Below are 17,233 nucleotides of genomic sequence, written 5' to 3' on the forward strand. Positions count from 1 at the left end.
ATAAACTTTATAAACCAATTCTGGTCATCACACTACCAAAAGGACGTGGTGGCTTTGGAGGGAGTACAGAAAAGGTTTACCAGGAGGTTGCCTGGTATGGAGGGTATTAGCTATGAGGAAAGATTGAATAAACTGGGATTGTTCTCCCTGGAAAGACGAAGGCTGAGGGGCGACCTGATAGAAGTTTTTAAAATTATGAGGGGCATAGATAAAGTGAACAGTTAGAAGCTTTTTCCCAGGGCAGAAATGACAATTGCAAGGGGCACAAGTTCAAGGTAAGGGGGGGAAGGTTCAGTGGAGATGTGCGGGGGAAGGGGTTTCTTTTACACAAAGGGTGGTGGGGGCCTGGAATGCACTGCCAAGTAGGGTGGTTGAGGCAGATACGTTAAAGACATTTAAGAATTAACTGGATAGGCACATGAACAAACGGGGTATGGAGGGATATGGGGGAATATGCGTGATCGGCGCAGGCTTGGTGGGCTGTTCCTGTGCTGTACTGTTCTTTGTTCTGAACATTGTACTACTTCTGACTTTATGATGGAGGGAGGTCATTGATGAAGCAGCTGAAGATGGTTGGACCTAGGACACCAACCTGAGGAGCTCCTTCAGCCATGTCCTGGGACTGAGATCACTGACCAACAACTACAGTCATCTTCCTTTGTGCTAGGTGTGACTCCAACCAGTGGAGAATTTCCCACTAAATTCAACTTTGCCAGGATTCCTTGATGCCACATTCTGTCAAATGCTGCCTTGATGTCAAAGGCAGTCACTCTCACCTCACCTCTGGTGTTCTGCCTTGTGGACAAAGGTTTTAATGAGAATGTGCTTGACTCTCAACCCCACCCTGGCCAGGAATCTGCTCTTTGAAATGGCCGAGCAAGCCTCTCAGTTCAAGGGCAACTAGGGATGGGCAACAAATGCTGGCCAGCCAGTGATGCCCATGTCCCACAAATGAATAAAAAAAGCCGATTGGCCCTGTTAGAACTCAAAACAAACATCATTGGGCAGGTTATTGATGCAAGTGCAACTTGATAGCATTGTGAACATCTTCCATCACTTTGATCGAATTGGATTTGGCCTGCTTTTTGGGGACAGAAAATACCTGGACAATTTCCCACATTATCGGCTAAGATGTCAGCGATGTGACTATACTGAAACAGCTTGGGTCAGGACCCGACTGGTGCCGGCATGTTGTCAGGGCCTGTCACATTTGCAGTGTTCAGTGTCTTTAGCAGTTTCTCTACATTGCATGGAGTGAATCAAATTGGCTGAAGATTGGCACCTGTGATAACTTTTATCTCTTACCTGTTTCAAAGGTGAGAATATTCTACAAGATTGTATGCAAAATATATCAGCCAAGTTCGACATCTCATTTGTGAGGAATGGACCAGGAGAGCTGGTGTAGCAGCACAGATATGATGCCTTGCTTTAGCTCTGGGTTTGGCAGAACCTGGGTGAGGGGTTTTTGAGTTTGTCAGCACTGCAGTACCTTCTGTTTTAAAAAAAATTTTTTTTTCAAAGATTCTTGCTTAATAACATGCAGAATTAAATGTTCCAATTATACACCAGGGCAATCTGCTCAGAGCTCGAGTGCCTAACCTTGATCACATTAGCATTTTTCAATTTCCCTTTGATTTCTCTCTGATTGAGCTATATAACTGCTTATTCTGCTAGCTTCCTGAAACAGCTTTCAAAGTCCCAATTCAATTACCTCATCACAACTATCACACAATTCATAATGCATCTATCAAAAATAAACATAAAATAGATATAACAGAAGAGATGGAAAGTATTTTCCGTTGGAATGTTAACAATCATCACCAAATCTAGCACTTTGGGTTAATAGAACCCACTGTGGAAATGACATGTGGATTCAGGAGACACATCAGGGATAATTATACTGATTGCACCCTTTCCTTATGCATTTTTCATTATCCAATATTTTTTCCCCATTTGTTGTAGAATAAAGTAAATATGAGGACAAGGTGTGTCGCCTTCTGGTAAATATCAACCTACTATTCTGGGAAAATTATTCAGCATGTCATTTCATAATTGAAATAAACAAATTTAGAAAATTTGTCTGTCAGACAATGTAATTTTGACTATTCCCATAGGGCACAAAACTTACAGTTGAATGCCATTCTGCAATCAGGCAACTTCTGATCCTTTATTACGGGTATGTACACTGCCCCAGTGTAGTCCTGTCATCACTTGCCTGTCCCCACTGCAATAACCATCTGCTTCTAATTGGAATTCATGCAAGGAATTTGCTTCATCTAGATACATTCACGAAGGTGCACAAAGACAATTTGGATGCAGAGCAATTCTAGACTCTGCAAAGTATTTATATTTGGTTTTGTTGAAATCTGAATTTGTGGTGAAAGGTTTTTTTTTTATCCCTGCACTGTTAGCTACTAAAAAGATTAAAGAATTCTAAAAATATATTATTAAAAGCATAACTCCAACATGTTTGTCAGGAAAACAGTGGTAGTTTTAAGGGATTTAGATTTGTAGCGTTGAACAGCAGAAGTAAGGTTTAGTTTTAAGTGGGTGTAATGTAGAGTTTCAGTGTACGGGTAAATCTATAGTTAGATTCACGCTAGATAAAGATTTGCATATTTGAGGGTTTGCTCAGTTCAAACTGTGCTTTTATTGTGGTTAGAGAGATTTGTGGCATGAAAAATAAACAAGCTGGCAGAAGCATCAAGTCATTGTTTAGCAACCAGGACACCTTGATGGTCGGAAGGTTTTTTTTTGAGTAGTTTTAGCTGAATATATAGCAGTGGAAGATAGGTACTGCAAGAGAAGGCAGCTCTCACAGCTCTGCTAGTAGGAGTTGGTTTTAGAAGGCTAAAGAGGAGCATCTCTCTCAGCTTTGCGAGAAGAAAAGCCATACCATGGAGTAATGTTTAAGGAAATAAATGTAGAGATCTAAAAAGCAGCTAGATAGAAAACTAAAGAAATGAACAAAGAACAAAGAACAGTACAGCACAGGAAACAGGCCCTTCGGCCCTCCAAGCCTGTGCCGCTCCTTGGTCCAACTAGACCAATCGTTTGTATCCCTCCATTCCCAGGCTGCTCATGTGACTATCCAGGTAAGTCTTAAACGATGTCAGCGTGCCTGCCTCCACCACCCTACTTGGCAGCGCATTCCAGGCCCCCACCACCCTCTGTGTAAAAAACGTCCCTCTGATGTCTGAGTTATACTTCGCCCCTCTCAGCTTGAGCCCGTGACCCCTCGTGATCGTCACCTCCGACCTGGGAAAAAGCTTCCCACTGTTCACCCTATCTATACCCTTCATAATCTTGTATACCTCTATTAGATGAAGGTATAATCTTGTATACCTCTATTAGATGAAGAGAAGTTACCAGAAATATGAGGTGATAGGTACTGGGACAGAGAATTGTTCAGTAAAACAGACAGAGCTGAGAAGACTGAGAAGCCAAAATGACATCTGAAGTGATTTTCAGGTTTATATGATTTTACTACAGCCTGTGGAACATGAGTTGAAGTAACTGTGAAAATCAATGACTACATCTCAGAGTCTGTGTAAAAGCATTTAAGACAAAGGAAGCCTGAACAGCCAGGTGGAAAGTCTGGAGTGGATTCCTTGATAAAAGTGAAATGGTCCCCTGATGTTGGTCATGCATCTTCACAGCTTCGGTGGTCATCAAAGAGGGTTGGAGGAGGCCAGGACATGAGCTGGGGTCTCTATCGAGGCTTCTCGGTGATGACACAATGGAGGTGCAGAGGCTTCAGTGAAGTTTGAAAACACCTGAAAGCTACTGAAATGTAGTACGCTCTGTTGTATCCTTCTACTCCATGGGTTACTTTGGATGGATCCTTGATGTCACTCAACAATCTTGTCAAGGCAGATATTCAGTGTGAGTATATCAAACAAATGTTAGGAGCCATCCTCTCATGGGGCAATACTTATCCCCCAGCAGCTACCCACAAATCAGGATGTTGGTATGAAGAGTTAAGCCACCTAGAACTCTTGCAGGGTGAAGGAATCATGACAGTTGCCCAGGATCCAAGTGCAGACTAGCAAGATTCTCTCCCTTGTGGGCACAGACAAGTAGTAGCACATTCAATAAATGGAATATTTTTCTGTTGAGGAATCTAGCCAGCTGGTACATTGGTGCCCTGATGGCTTTGTGGGTACAATCAATGACCCACTGGACCTGGGAAAATCCATTGATGGCAGGCAGCAAAGGCCAATGGCCTCCCCACGTCAAAATGAATGTATTACCCTGCCCTCGGTGGGAAGGCACAGTGGCAAGCACTGGTGCCTCACAGCGCCAGGGGCCCATCTAAATTCTAATCTTGTGTGGAGTTTGCACATCCTCCCAATGTCTGCGTCGGTTTCCTCCAGTTTCCTCCCACAGTCCAAGGTGGACTGGCCATGCTAAAATGTCCCTTAGTGTCCCATGATGTGTAGGTTAGATAGATTAGCTGGGTAAATATATGGGGTTATTGGGCTAGGCGCGGGAGTGGGCCTCAGTAAGATGCTCTGTCGGAGAGTCGGTGCAAACTCGATGAGCCGAATGGCCTCCTTCGGCACTGTATGGATTCCGTGATTGCTCTGAAATAGGGCCCTGTGACCTGCTTGATCTGCTGCCAACTGTGAAATGACACACAGGTTCTACAGATCCCTGGAACAATCTGGGTGCATAAAAATTCAGGACAATAATGACCTTGATGGCTGTAGGTAAAAGTCCGCCAAAGACCATGAGACATCAGGTCACTGCACACCATAATGCAAATCTTCAAGACCTTTAGCCTGGATAGGCACATTCTTCTTCGGCACCTGCACCCTGTCATCTGCAAGAAGTTGACTCTTAGTAGGTACACCAAGATGGGTTTTGCACCTTTTCCCTTGCAACCCACTCTCCATGTTCTTCCAGTCTCCTCTTGATCAGAAGGATGCCTCTGCTCTGGCTCGTCATCACTGCTTTGCTCAATGTCAAATAACCTGTTCCCATCTCCGATCTCTGAGCTGGCAGTGGATTGTGTAATAGGAATCCCTCTGCCAGCAGAAGCCAGCAGCTCAATGTTCCTCTCAGGACCTCTCACTAATGAAAAACACACTCCTCTCAGCACCAGCGATGGCAATTCTGTGCCACTCACTGAGCAGCTGCACGTGATTTTGTCTGACCTGTGCCTCCATTGTCAGGAACAGTGTATAATTTTTAAGTTGAATATATATTTGCATGCTAAGAGAGGTAAAATGGTTTTAGTTTCATTTTTAGTTGTTCATGAGCCTAGGTGTCTAGCAGTCGGGGTGGACCCTGTGAATGAAAGGTCAATCTTCTGGGTTTGTTCATGTGTGTACACCTTTTTTCTGTGAGGCTTTACAACCCCTGAAGTTAAAGAGAAGGGTTAAAAGGGGTGAGAAATGTAGTGATTTTGGAAAAACAAAGTAGAAAAGACAACTGTTGCTTAGTGACAGTGGTTAAGTAAGACAGAGGCACATAGAAAGACAGAGGAGAGTTCAGTGTGGGTCGGAGAGTGAAAACAGGGATTTTCAGCTTTCTGAGAAAAGAAAGGTACAAGACTAGTGGGACAATAGTTAAATGAAAAGTCAGTTATAGGACTCAATAACATGATCAGTTTAGCAGTGTTGCTACTGAAATAGTGAGCTTGAAGTGCAGTTATTTTTGGATGTCTGAAGGAGCAATAGAAGTTGGATGAGAAGCATCAGGTGAATGGAAGAAAACAGTCTGCACGTTTACCAGTCCCAAGAAAGGAGGCTTTGTGTCAAGCTCGTGGCAACTCTTCACTGGTTTATGCACCTGTAAAGATATTGCTGCATAAAGGAATATGAAGAAATTGAATCATCTATCCAAACTTTTTGTCTGGTGTAACATTTTTCTTATAAGTATTTTATTTTCTGTGTTAAAAGTTCATCAACAGATGCCTATGAATTTGTTCAGTAACTTTCCTCTCCAGTTTCTAAAGAAAGGTTAGGCTCTATCAAGCCATTTCTCATTATGGGATCTGACTTGTGCATCTGGTGCATCCCAGACATTGCATATTCCCTGTTCCTGATTAATTAAAACTGGCTCAGTAAAGGCATTTCATTTGCCTGCACAGTAACTTAACAAGCAGTTAATTGATGGCATGGTGAGTTCCAATCTTCCTTTCCTGCCCTCCCACTGAAAATTGCATTGTGTTGTGGAGGTGGTGCGATCCAGTGTCGTTCTCCAAGAACACAATTTTCAAGTTACACACACATCTGTTCCCACCCCCAACGAAAATTCAAAATCTAGCCTCAAGTCTCCATAAACAGACAATTGGAAAAATTTAATCCAGTTTCTCTCCTCTGCTTTTTACAGCTCTCTCTGGTGGACAGAAAAGGTCACATGACACTATTTTGAAGAACAGCGTGCGTACTATCCCTAGTGTCCTAGCAAATAGCTATCCTGGCAAATATCAGTAAAACAGATCATCTGGGCTTTAATACATTGCAGTTTAAAAAAGTGTGTTGCATACAAATTGGCTGCCATGTTTTCGACATTACAGTGGCAACTACACTGCGTTGGTTATAAAGTACTTGAGGACATCTTGAGATCATGAAAGGTGCTATAGAAATACATGACCCTTCTTTCTTTCAGGTCATTAACCGTTGTAAGACGAGATTATGATATTCCAAATGTGCTCTTCATTAGGTCTAAAGTCCTAACAAAGGGCACATGCTTGAAATGTTGTTATTGCATCTCACAGAATCACGACAGTGCAGGGGAAGCCATGTGGCCCATCGAGCCTGCACCGACAACGATCCCACCCAGGCCCTATCCCCGTAAACCCACGTATTTACCCTGTTGGTCCCCCTGACACTAAGGGGCAATTTAGCATGGCTAATCCACCTAACCCACACACCTTTGGACTGTGGGAGGAAACCGGACCACCTAGAGCAAACCCACACAGACATGGGGAGAACTCCACACAGACAGCGACCCGAGGCCGGAATTGAACCCAGGTCTCTGGCACTGAGGCAGCAGCGCTAACTATTATGCCACTGTGCCACCCCATCTATAAAGAGAGAAGTCAAGTTTCTCCAACTTTTCGAATATTTCCAGTATTTTCTGTTTATACTTCAGGATTTTCTTTTTTCCTTTATATTATATTGACAAAGGGGACTTCCACTGTGGGTGAATCCAGACAAAAACAGGCGATGAAAGTATATGGTCTGTGAAAGACATCTAGAAATTCGCAGCCGAGCTTCCGCCAGGGAGTGGTCACCACGTCATATTCAAGAAAGTCAGTTGGTGTCAGAGGAATTGGTGCCAATTTACTCAGTCTAATATGTATTTAGAGAGTGAAACATTGCAAGCATTCATCTCTGAACTTAAAACACGAGGATCAGTCAGCATCCTTTAAGTCTGTTCAAGTGCAATTACAATTTATGCACTGCACTTACATTTAATTAAATGCAATTTGCTGAGAAAAACTACTAACTAATGTCACAGTGGCCAAGAAGGAGTCTTGCTTAAGGCAGGAAGTGAATTACATTGTTCGCATGAAGGAAATTTTATTCTGCATCAGCTATTAAAGTTTAATCTTTTTGGCTACTTACTGTCAACTGGCCTGCAACACCAAAGTCTGCAAGCTTTGCATGCCCTTCCGTATTCAGGAGGATGTTTCCAGCTTTGATGTCTCGGTGAATTTTCCTCATGAAGTGTAGGTATTCCAGTCCTTTCAAAGTGGATTTAAGAATTGTTGCTATCTCATCTTCTATTAGCTATAATCAGAACATTACTAAATGTTAGCTCACAGTATGAAACTACTATAAATAAACATTTTAACCTATTTAACCTCATACTATAAGTATTTAAACCCCCAGACCACCAGCTTTTAGTTGCTTCTAATGAAATACACATTGCCAATTTATATGCCCGCACCTTGTACTGTTTTCCATATTATCTTGCAAGGAACTTTAAAATATATTTTATCAACTACCATCCTGCAGAAAAACATGCAGATTTGAGTGCCATTCCACTTCGTTCTGACCAGAGGCTCATCAATTGAACAAGTTGCGAGCAGAAACAGAGGTGGGAGAGATGGAGGGGAACAAAAAAGAAATCAGTTACTGCTGTCATTCTTTGGGTGCTTCACCTCCTAGAAGCTGGTTGAAGGTGTTACTGTTAAGAGCATAAAAACAGGCTTTGAATGCCCCAAAGCAATCAGATCAGACAGAACAAAAGAAATACATCTCCAAAAACACTCCCATGAAATAAAAAGCTAAAAATTGTATCTTCCATTTACAAGATTTCAAATATAATTCTGAAATACTTCTCATAATGACTTGCAGTAACATTCAACAGCCATCAAACCTTCATGAACAATAAAAAAGAAAATCTCTAGGATGTAGTTCTGAGAAATAAAATGGAGAAAGTTAGAACATAGAACAGTACAGCACAGAACAGGCCCATCGGCCCATGATGTTGTGCCGAGCTTTATCTGAAACCAAGATCAAGTTTTCCCACTCCCTATCATCCTGGTGTGCTCCATGTGCCTATCCAATAACCGCTTAAATGTTCCTAAAGTGTCTGACTCCACTATCGCTGCAGGCAGTCCATTCCACACCCCAACCACTCTCTGCGTAAAGAACCTACCTCTGATATCCTTCCTATATCTCCCACCATGAACCCTATAGTTATGCCCCCTTGTAATAGCTCCATGCACCCGAGGAAATAGTCTTTGAACGTTCACTCTATCTATCCCCTTCATCATTTTATAAACCTCTATTAAGTCTCCCCTCAGCCTCCTCCGCTCCAGAGAGAACAGCCCCAGCTCCCTCAACCTTTCCTCATAAGACCGACACTCCAAACCAGGCAGCATCCTGGTAAATCTCCTCTGCACTCTTTCCAGCGCTTCCACATCCTTCTTATAGTGAGGTGACCAGAACTACACACAATATTCCAAATGTGGTCTCACCAAGGTCCTGTACAGTTGCAGCATAACCCCACGGCTCTTAAACTCCAACCCCCTGTTAATAAAAGCAAGTTAATAGAATCAAGTAGATAAGGTTGTTAAGAAGGCATATGGTGTCTTGGCGTTTATTGGTAGGGGGATTGAATTTAGGAGTCGTAGCGTTATGTTGCAACTGTACACAACTCTGGTGCGGCCGCACTTGGAGTACTGTGTGCAGTTCTGGTCCCCACATTACAGGAAGGATGTGGAGGCTTTGGAGAGGGTGCAGAGGAGGTTTACCAGGATGTTGCCTGGTATGGAGGGGAGATCCTATGAGGAGAGGCTGAGGGATTTGGGATTGTTTTCGCTGGAAAGGCGGCGGCTAAGAGGGGATCTTATTGAAACATATAAGATGATTAGAGGTTTAGATAGGGTGGATAGTGATAGCCTTTTTCCTCTGATGGAGAAATCCAGCACGAGGGGGCATGGCTTTAAATTGAGGGGGGGTAGTTATAGAACCGATGTCAGGGGTAGGTTCTTTACCCAGAGGGTGGTGAGGGATTGGAATGCCCTGCCAGCATCAGTTGTAAATGCGCCTAGTTTGGGGGCGTTTAAGAGATCCGTAGATAGGTTCATGGACGAAAAGAAATTGGTTTAGGTTGGAGGGTCACAGTTTTTTTTTTAACTGGTCGGTGCAACATCGTGGGCCGAAGGGCCTGTTCTGCGCTGTAATGTTCTATGTTCTAACACACGATAGGCCTTCTTCACAGCTCTATCCACTTGAGTGGCAACCTTCAGAGATCTGTGGATATGGACCCCAAGATCTCTCTGTTCCTCCACAGTCTTCAGAACCCTACCTTTGACCCTGTAATCCACATTTAAATTAGTCCTACCAAAATGAATCACCTCACATTTATCAGGGTTAAACTCCATTTGCCATTTTTCAGCCCAGCTTTGCATCCTATCTATGTCTCTTTGCAGCCTACAACAGCCCTCCACCTCATCCACTACTCCACCAATCTTGGTGTCATCAGCAAATTTACTGATCCACCCTTCAGCCCCCTCCTCTAATAAAAATCACAAAGAGCAGAGGACCAAGCACTGATCCCTGTGGCACTCCGCTAGCAACCTGCCTCCAGTCCGAAAATTTTAGTGAAAAAGATTTAGTGAAAAAGTATTTTGGGAACAGGTTAGAATACTGGTAGTTATGATAATGGATAATATATAATCAAGTGGTAAAAATGTTTAACTTAAAGAGGGTTAACTTCAATGAGTAGAGAAGGGATTGGGCACAGGTGGGCAGGCATCAAAAAGTGGGAGCCAAAACAGCAACTGAGCTATGAGAAGTCTTCGAAGAGGATACCATTCATATATGAAGTAGATACATTCCTATGAAAAAGAATGTAAGGGCCTCCAAATTTAAGAGCTCCCCAGTAGATTAAAGACGGAGAAGTTAAAATTATGCAATTACCAAAGCGAGTAGAAAGTTCTCACTTATCGTGAGAGAACTGAAAACAAAAGTTGAGAGATTATATTTCAGTTATATAGGGTATAGGTGAGACCACACCTGAAGTACTGTGTACAGTGCCACTTGATAGTACTGTTGATGACCCCAAGAACAAAGAACAAAGAAAATTACAGCACAGGAACAGGCCCTTCAGCCCTCCAAGCCTGCACCAACCATGCTGCCCAACTTAACTAAAACCTATGCTTCCGGGGACCATATCCCTCTATTCCCATCTCATTCATGTACTTGTCAAGATGCCCCTTAAAAGTCACTACCGTATCTGCTTCCACTACCTCTCCTGGCAACGAATTCCAGGCACCCACCACTCTCTGTGTAAAAAATCTGCCTCGTACATCTCTTTTAAAACTTGCCCCTCGCACCTTAAACCTATGCCCCCTAGTAATTGACTCTTCCACCCTGGGAAAAAGCTTCTGACTATCTGAAGCACAGATGGTTAGGAGGGAACAAGATTCTAAAAGGAGAATATTTATTCAGGGAGAATGAGCACTAGCAAGAAGTTGCATTAACAAGAAAAATGAGCAAGTGCTGTTTTCCTAGCAAAAACAGGTCCAATGTCTTACACCATATAGACAGATGAAGGGAGGGTTTGGCAATGTCATTCTCACCAGATACTGGCCTCATGAAGTGAAATCACTGAAGCTTCACAAGAAGTACATACATCAGAAATGCTAGGTAGTAATACCTCTGAACAGAGAATAATTTCAGGTCAATATGTAACAGGACTGTAACGTGCTACCATCCACTGTTGGTGATGGATATTGAGGTGTCCCACCAGTGTACGTTCTGCACCTTTGTTATCCTCAGTGCTTCCTCCAAGTGGTGTCACACATGGAAGGAGTACAGATTCATCAGCAAAGGGTGCTAATCAGTAAGAGGTATCCTGATGCCAAGAGACTCCAGCATTGATGTTGAAGACTCACAGGGCAATCTCTCTTTCAACTGTATACCACTGCACCACCACCTTTGCTAAGTCTGTCCTCCTGGTGGATCAGGAAATACCCAGAGATGGTGATGATGGTGTCTGGAACATTACCTGTTAGGTATAATTCTATGAGTATGTCTATGTCAGGGTGTTGCTTGACTAGTCTGTGAGACAGCTTTCCCAAAATTGGCACAAGCCCCAGATGTGACTCAGGTGGACTTTGCAGGGTTGAGAGGGCTGAGTTTGCCATTTCCACTGCTGAGGTTGATGCCAGGTGCCCCATCAGGTTTCATTTCTTATTGATCAATCCTTAACCTGTGCCAGTATATTACCTCCTATCCCATGCGCTTTAATTTAGCTAACCAACCTCCTATTGGATATTGATCAAGATCCAAGTACACTATGTCCACCCCATTATCAATTCTGTTAGTAATATAGAACATAGAACAGTGCAGCAACAAAAACGGAGCAACTGGGAGATTGGAATGGACTCCTTGCAGGAAGCAGGGTGTGAGGTGGTGCAGCTGAGTTGGCTGTGGGAATTGGTGATCTCGTAATAAATCTTGGTACATCACCAGAAATGGAAACCAACATATTAAGGAAGGGAAGGTAAGTGTCAGAGTTGGACCATGGGGAGATGGTTGCATAGTAATAATGTCAATGGTCTGCTAATCCCTAGGCCTACGCTAATGATCTGGATATGCAGGTTTAAATTCCACCATGGCAGCGGCTGGAAGTTAAGCTGCACTGAGAGCTATTGAATCAAATGAGTGAGGGAGCTTCATGTGTTAATTTCTGTCTGAGGTCCAGTTTTTTCATTAATTTTAGCCAACTAAAATTTACTCAAGTTAAGTTTATTCCAGCCTGAAACAGGAATATACAAGCTGTTAAAAATCATGCAGGCATTGATAAAGTTAAAAATGAGTAATTTTCATTCAATGATTCTCATGGTGTATGTCTCATGCCACAATTAGATGGAGATTTAATTTTTATAAACTGGAACTGAGCTGCAACAAGGCGATCAAGTACAATACTTCAATTTTTAGGCTGGATGTATGTTTGAATGTGCCAATGGCCAAGGCAACCTTATTTAACAGTGTTATTAAGCCATGTTTTATCAAAAATGGCATTATTTACTGAGTGGATTGAAACCACGGGATAAGTTTTAAAAAGCCAAACAAAAGTGATTTTTAAGTGGTCTAAACAGCAGTTCTTAAAATGGCCAAACATTTAATGACTTAACCTTGCAAATTACAAAGCTATCAGAAAGTATGTATATGCTGTCTGGAAGTGGACTACCAGAAATATCAATTTAAATGAGCGTGAACGGCCCATCCGTTAGGTGCGGCAGGGTGGCACAGTGGTTAGCACTGCTGCCTCACAGCGCCAGGGACCAGGGTTCAATTCCGGCCTCGGGTCACTGTCTGTGTGGAGTTTGCACATTCTCCCCATGTCTACATGGGTTTCCGCCGGGTGCTCTGGTTTCCTCCCACAGTCCAAAGATGTGCAGGTTAGGTTGATTGGCCATGTTAAATTGTCCCTAGTGTCAGGGGGATTAGCAGGGCAAGTGTGTGGAGTTTCGAGAATAGGGCCTGGGCGGGATTGTGGTCGGTGCAGACTCGATGGGCCGAAAGGCCTCTTTCTGCACTGTAGTGACTCTATGATTCTATAATCCACCAAACTACTCACAGACAGCCAAACATAAACCCTTTATTCAGATGGCGGCAGACCAACAGTTAAACTCCTCACTTTGGGCTTCACCAACCATTTAGTCTGACCACTTTAGACAACGGACCCTGTATTAGCAGGGGGTCATCAACCAGGTTCATTCAGACAACTCACTGCAGGAAGCAATTAACACAAACAATAGAATTGGAATGAGGTTTCAAAACTGTGACCAGGTAGCAAGCTAAATGCTTGTTTTAAAAATAAACTCCTTTTCCAGGGGTGAGACAGTCACAAGCAGAGTGGCACAGCAGCTAGTACTGCTGCCTTACTGTGCCAGGGACCTGGGTTCAATTCCAGCCTTGGATGACTGTATGGAGTTTACACTCTCTCCCCATGTCTGCGTAGGTTTCCTCCGGATGCTCCGGTTTCTCCCCACAGTCCAAAAATGTGCAGGTAAGGTGGATTAGCCTTGCTAAATTGCTCCTTAGTTTCCAAATGTGTGTAGATTAGGTAGATTAGCAATGGTAAATGTGCTGGGATGCAGAATTGCGGAGGGGGGGGGGGGGGTGCTTGGTCCTGGGTAAGATGCTCTTTCAGAGAATGGGTGCAGACTCAATGGGTCGAATGGCCTCCTTCAGCACTGTACAAATTCTTTGGTTTCTTCCCTGCAAAATGCATGTATCAAGAATCAAAATGAATTTGCCAAGTGAACAGAGGTTTTTCTAGATTCCTCCTGTGACCTAGTGGTATACATCACTGATCTGGTAAACCACAAATCCAAACCAATGCTCCAATGGCAACTCCTCACATACTGCGTGGTTCGGTTGGAGCAGCAGTTAAGAGCATGCAGGTGGTGGAAAGCATTGTAGACAGGACTTACAGAGACATGGTCAAACCCAAAGTGCAGGTAGATAGATGGGTGATTGCTAGAAAGGGCAGGCAGTCAGTGCAGGAATACCTTTGGCTGTTCCCTTCTCTAGGTAGATACTGTTGGGGGGGGGGGGGTGGTTTTGCCTATCAGGGGAAAACAGGCTGGCTCTGTTGTTCCGCAGGAAGGGTCAAAGCGCAGAAGAGCAATGGTCATAGTGGACTCCATAGACAGGGGCACAGATAGGCACTTTTGTGGCCATGAAAGAGACTCCAGATGGTGTGGTGCCTCCCTGGTGCCAGGGTCTGGGATGTCACTGAACGGCTGCAGGGCATCCTGAAGGGGGAGGGTGATAAGGCAGAGGTCATGGTACTAGTTAGTACCAATGGCATAGGTAAAAAGAGGGATGAGGTCTTGCATCAAGAATTCAGGGAGTTAGGCAATTGACTAAGGAGCAGGACCTCTTGGATTGTAATCTCTTGATTACTCCCAGTGCCATGAGCTAATGAGTACAGAAATGGGAGAATAGCACAGATGAATGCGTGGCTTAAGTTTTGGTGACACGGTGGCACAGTGGTTAGCACTGCTGCCTCACAGCTCGAGGGACCAGGGTTCGATTCCTGGCTTAGGTCACTGTCTGTGCGGAGTTTGCACATTCTCCCTGTGTCTACATGGGTTTCCTCCGGGTGCTCCGGTTTCCTCCCACAGTCCAAAGACGTGCTTGTTAGGTGCATTGGCCATGCTAAATTCTCCCTCAGTGTACCCGAACAGGCGACGAGCGGATTTTCACAGTAATTTTATTGCAGTGTTGATGTAAGCCTACTTTTGATTAATAAATAAACTTTACTTTGGTGCAGCAGGGAGGGTTTAGATTCCTGGACCACTGGGACCATTTTTGGGGAAGGTGGAACCTGTACAAGCGGGACGGTCTACATCTGAACCAGAGCAGGACTAACGTCCTTGCTGGCAGGTTTGCTTTTGCTGATGGTTAGAGTTTAAACTAGTTTGGCAAGGGGAGGGGACCCAGACTGTTAGCAGAATAGCAACACACTATAGCATAGAAAAGCAATCAGGTCAGAAGAAATACAGCGGTAGTAAGTTTCAAGGGACTAAGACAAGGCTGGAGGGCCTCTACTTTAATGCCAGGAGTATTAAAGGTAAAACAGATAAGTTAAGGGCGAGCATTGACACGTATAATTATGATACAATAGCCATCACAGAGACGTGGTTGAGTGAGGGGCAGGATTGGCAGCTCAACATCCCAGGATATAGAATCTTCAGGCAAGACAGAGGAGGGGTAAAAGAAGAGAAGGCATTGCATTATTAGTTCAGGAGGCAGTTACTGCAGTAAGGAGAGATGATATTTGGAGGAGGCATCAAATGAAGCTTTGTCGGTAGAGCTTAGGAATAAAAAAGGGACAGCTACGTTGTTAGGTTATTATAGACCCCCAGATAGTCAGTGGGAAATTGAAGAGCAAATATGTGTGCAATTCGCGAAGGGATGTAAAAATAATAAGAGGGTAAGTATATTAGACAATATCAATTTTCCTAACATTAATTGGGATAGCCATCTTCTTAAGAGCTTAGATGGAATGGAGTTCTTAAAATATATACAAGAAAACTTCATAGGTCAATATGTAGAGGATCCAACAAGGGATGGTGTAGTTCTGGAACTAATTCTGGGGAATGAAGCTGGACAGGTGGTTGATGTGTTGGTGTGGGAGCATTTTGGTTCAAATTTGTTATGGACAAAGAAATAGACAAGTTGCAGAAAAAGGTTTTGGATTGGGGGGAGAGTAAATTTTAACAAAATAAGGCAGGATCTGGCCAAGGTAGACTGGAACAAGTTACCTGTGGAGAAATCTACAGAAGAGCAGTGGGAGGTATTCAAAGATGAAATGGGAAGGATATAGGCCCAACATGTTCCCTCTAGGGTAATAGGAAGATGTAACAAACCCAGAGAGCCACTGATGACCAGAGGCATTCAGGATAAAATGAGAAGGAAAACAGAGGCTTTTAACACATATGAAGGGAGTAAGTCTGCGGAGGCATTAGTGGAGTACAGAAAGTGCGCCTTGGAGCTTAAGAACTCAATTAGGAGAGCAAAGAGGGTCTATGAGAAAGCTCTGGCTGGTAAAAGTAGGGAAAATTCTAAGATATTCTATAAATATATCAATGGGAAGAGGATAACCAGGGAAAGAGTAAGGCCCATTAAGGACCAAGGGGGAAATCTGTGGGTGAAGGCAGAGGACATTGGTAGGGTGTTAAACAAACATTTCACATCTGTCTTCACCCACGAGAGTGAGGAGGTAGTTATGGAACTTGGGGAGAGAGAGACTGTGAGGCTCCAGAAAAAATCATAGGGAGTGATAAGGTATTGGAGGTATTGGTGGGCTTAAAAGTGGACAAATCTCCAGGTCCGGATGAATTGTGCTGTTGTGGGAGGCAAGGGAGGAAATTGCAGGGGCTCTAACCCAAATCTTTAATTCCTCTCTGGCCACTGGGGAGGTGCCAGAGAACTGGAGAACAGCTAATGTGGTCCCACTATTGAAGAAAGTTTGTAGAGACAAGCCAGGGAACTACAGACAAGTGAGTCTCACGTCTGTGTTTGGGAAACTACTAGAGAAGATTCTGAAGGAGAGAATCTATCTCCATTTGGAGAGGCTAGGTTTGATCAGGGATAGTCAGCATGGTTTTGTCAGAGGGAGGTCATGCCTAACAAATTTGATTGAATTTTTTGAGCATGTAACCAAGTGTGTGGATGAGGGTAGTACGGTTGATGTAGTTTACATGGATTTCTGAAAAGCCTTTGACAAAGTCCCAAATGGGAGACTTATTAAGAGGGCAAATGCACAGGGGATAGAGGGTGATATGATATGGTGGATTCATAATTGGCTTAGCGGTAAGAGACAGAGGGGGGTGACAGATGGCTGCTTTAGTGACTGGACGCCAGTGACCAGTGGCGTATCACAGGGATCCGTGCTGGGCACCCTATTGTTCGTCATTTACATAAATGACATACATGACTATGTGGGGGTAGGATCAGTGAGTTTGCCGATGACACAAAGATTGGCCGGGTGGTTAACAGTGAGGTTGAGTGTCTTGGGTTACAGGAAGATATAGACGAATTGGTCAAATGGGCGGATAAGTGGCAGATGGAATTTAACCCTGAAAAGCGTGAGGTGATACACTTTGGAAGGAGTAATTTGACAAGGAAGTATCCTGTGAAAGGTCTGACACTAGGAAGTTCCAAAGAACAAAGGGACCTTGGTGTGTTTGTCCATAAGTCTCTGAAGGCAGAAAGGCAGGTTAATAGGGTGGTGAAAAAGG

At 43.7% G+C, this 17,233-nt stretch overlaps 1 protein-coding gene across 1 annotated transcript in view; it reads right to left on the bottom strand.

The window, feature by feature from the left end:
- The window catches only part of stk3 (serine/threonine kinase 3 (STE20 homolog, yeast)), a 391,198-nt gene that overhangs the window by 256,859 nt on the left and 117,106 nt on the right, over nt 1–17,233 (bottom strand). Inside the window, exon 5 of the mRNA XM_078215647.1 lies at nt 7,581–7,745. Coding sequence (XP_078071773.1) covers nt 7,581–7,745 — 165 coding nt within the window. The remainder of the gene's footprint in view (nt 1–7,580; nt 7,746–17,233) is intronic.

Source organism: Mustelus asterias, chromosome 7 (assembly GCF_964213995.1).
Source record: "Mustelus asterias chromosome 7, sMusAst1.hap1.1, whole genome shotgun sequence".
Taxonomy (NCBI): Eukaryota; Metazoa; Chordata; class Chondrichthyes; order Carcharhiniformes; family Triakidae; genus Mustelus; species Mustelus asterias.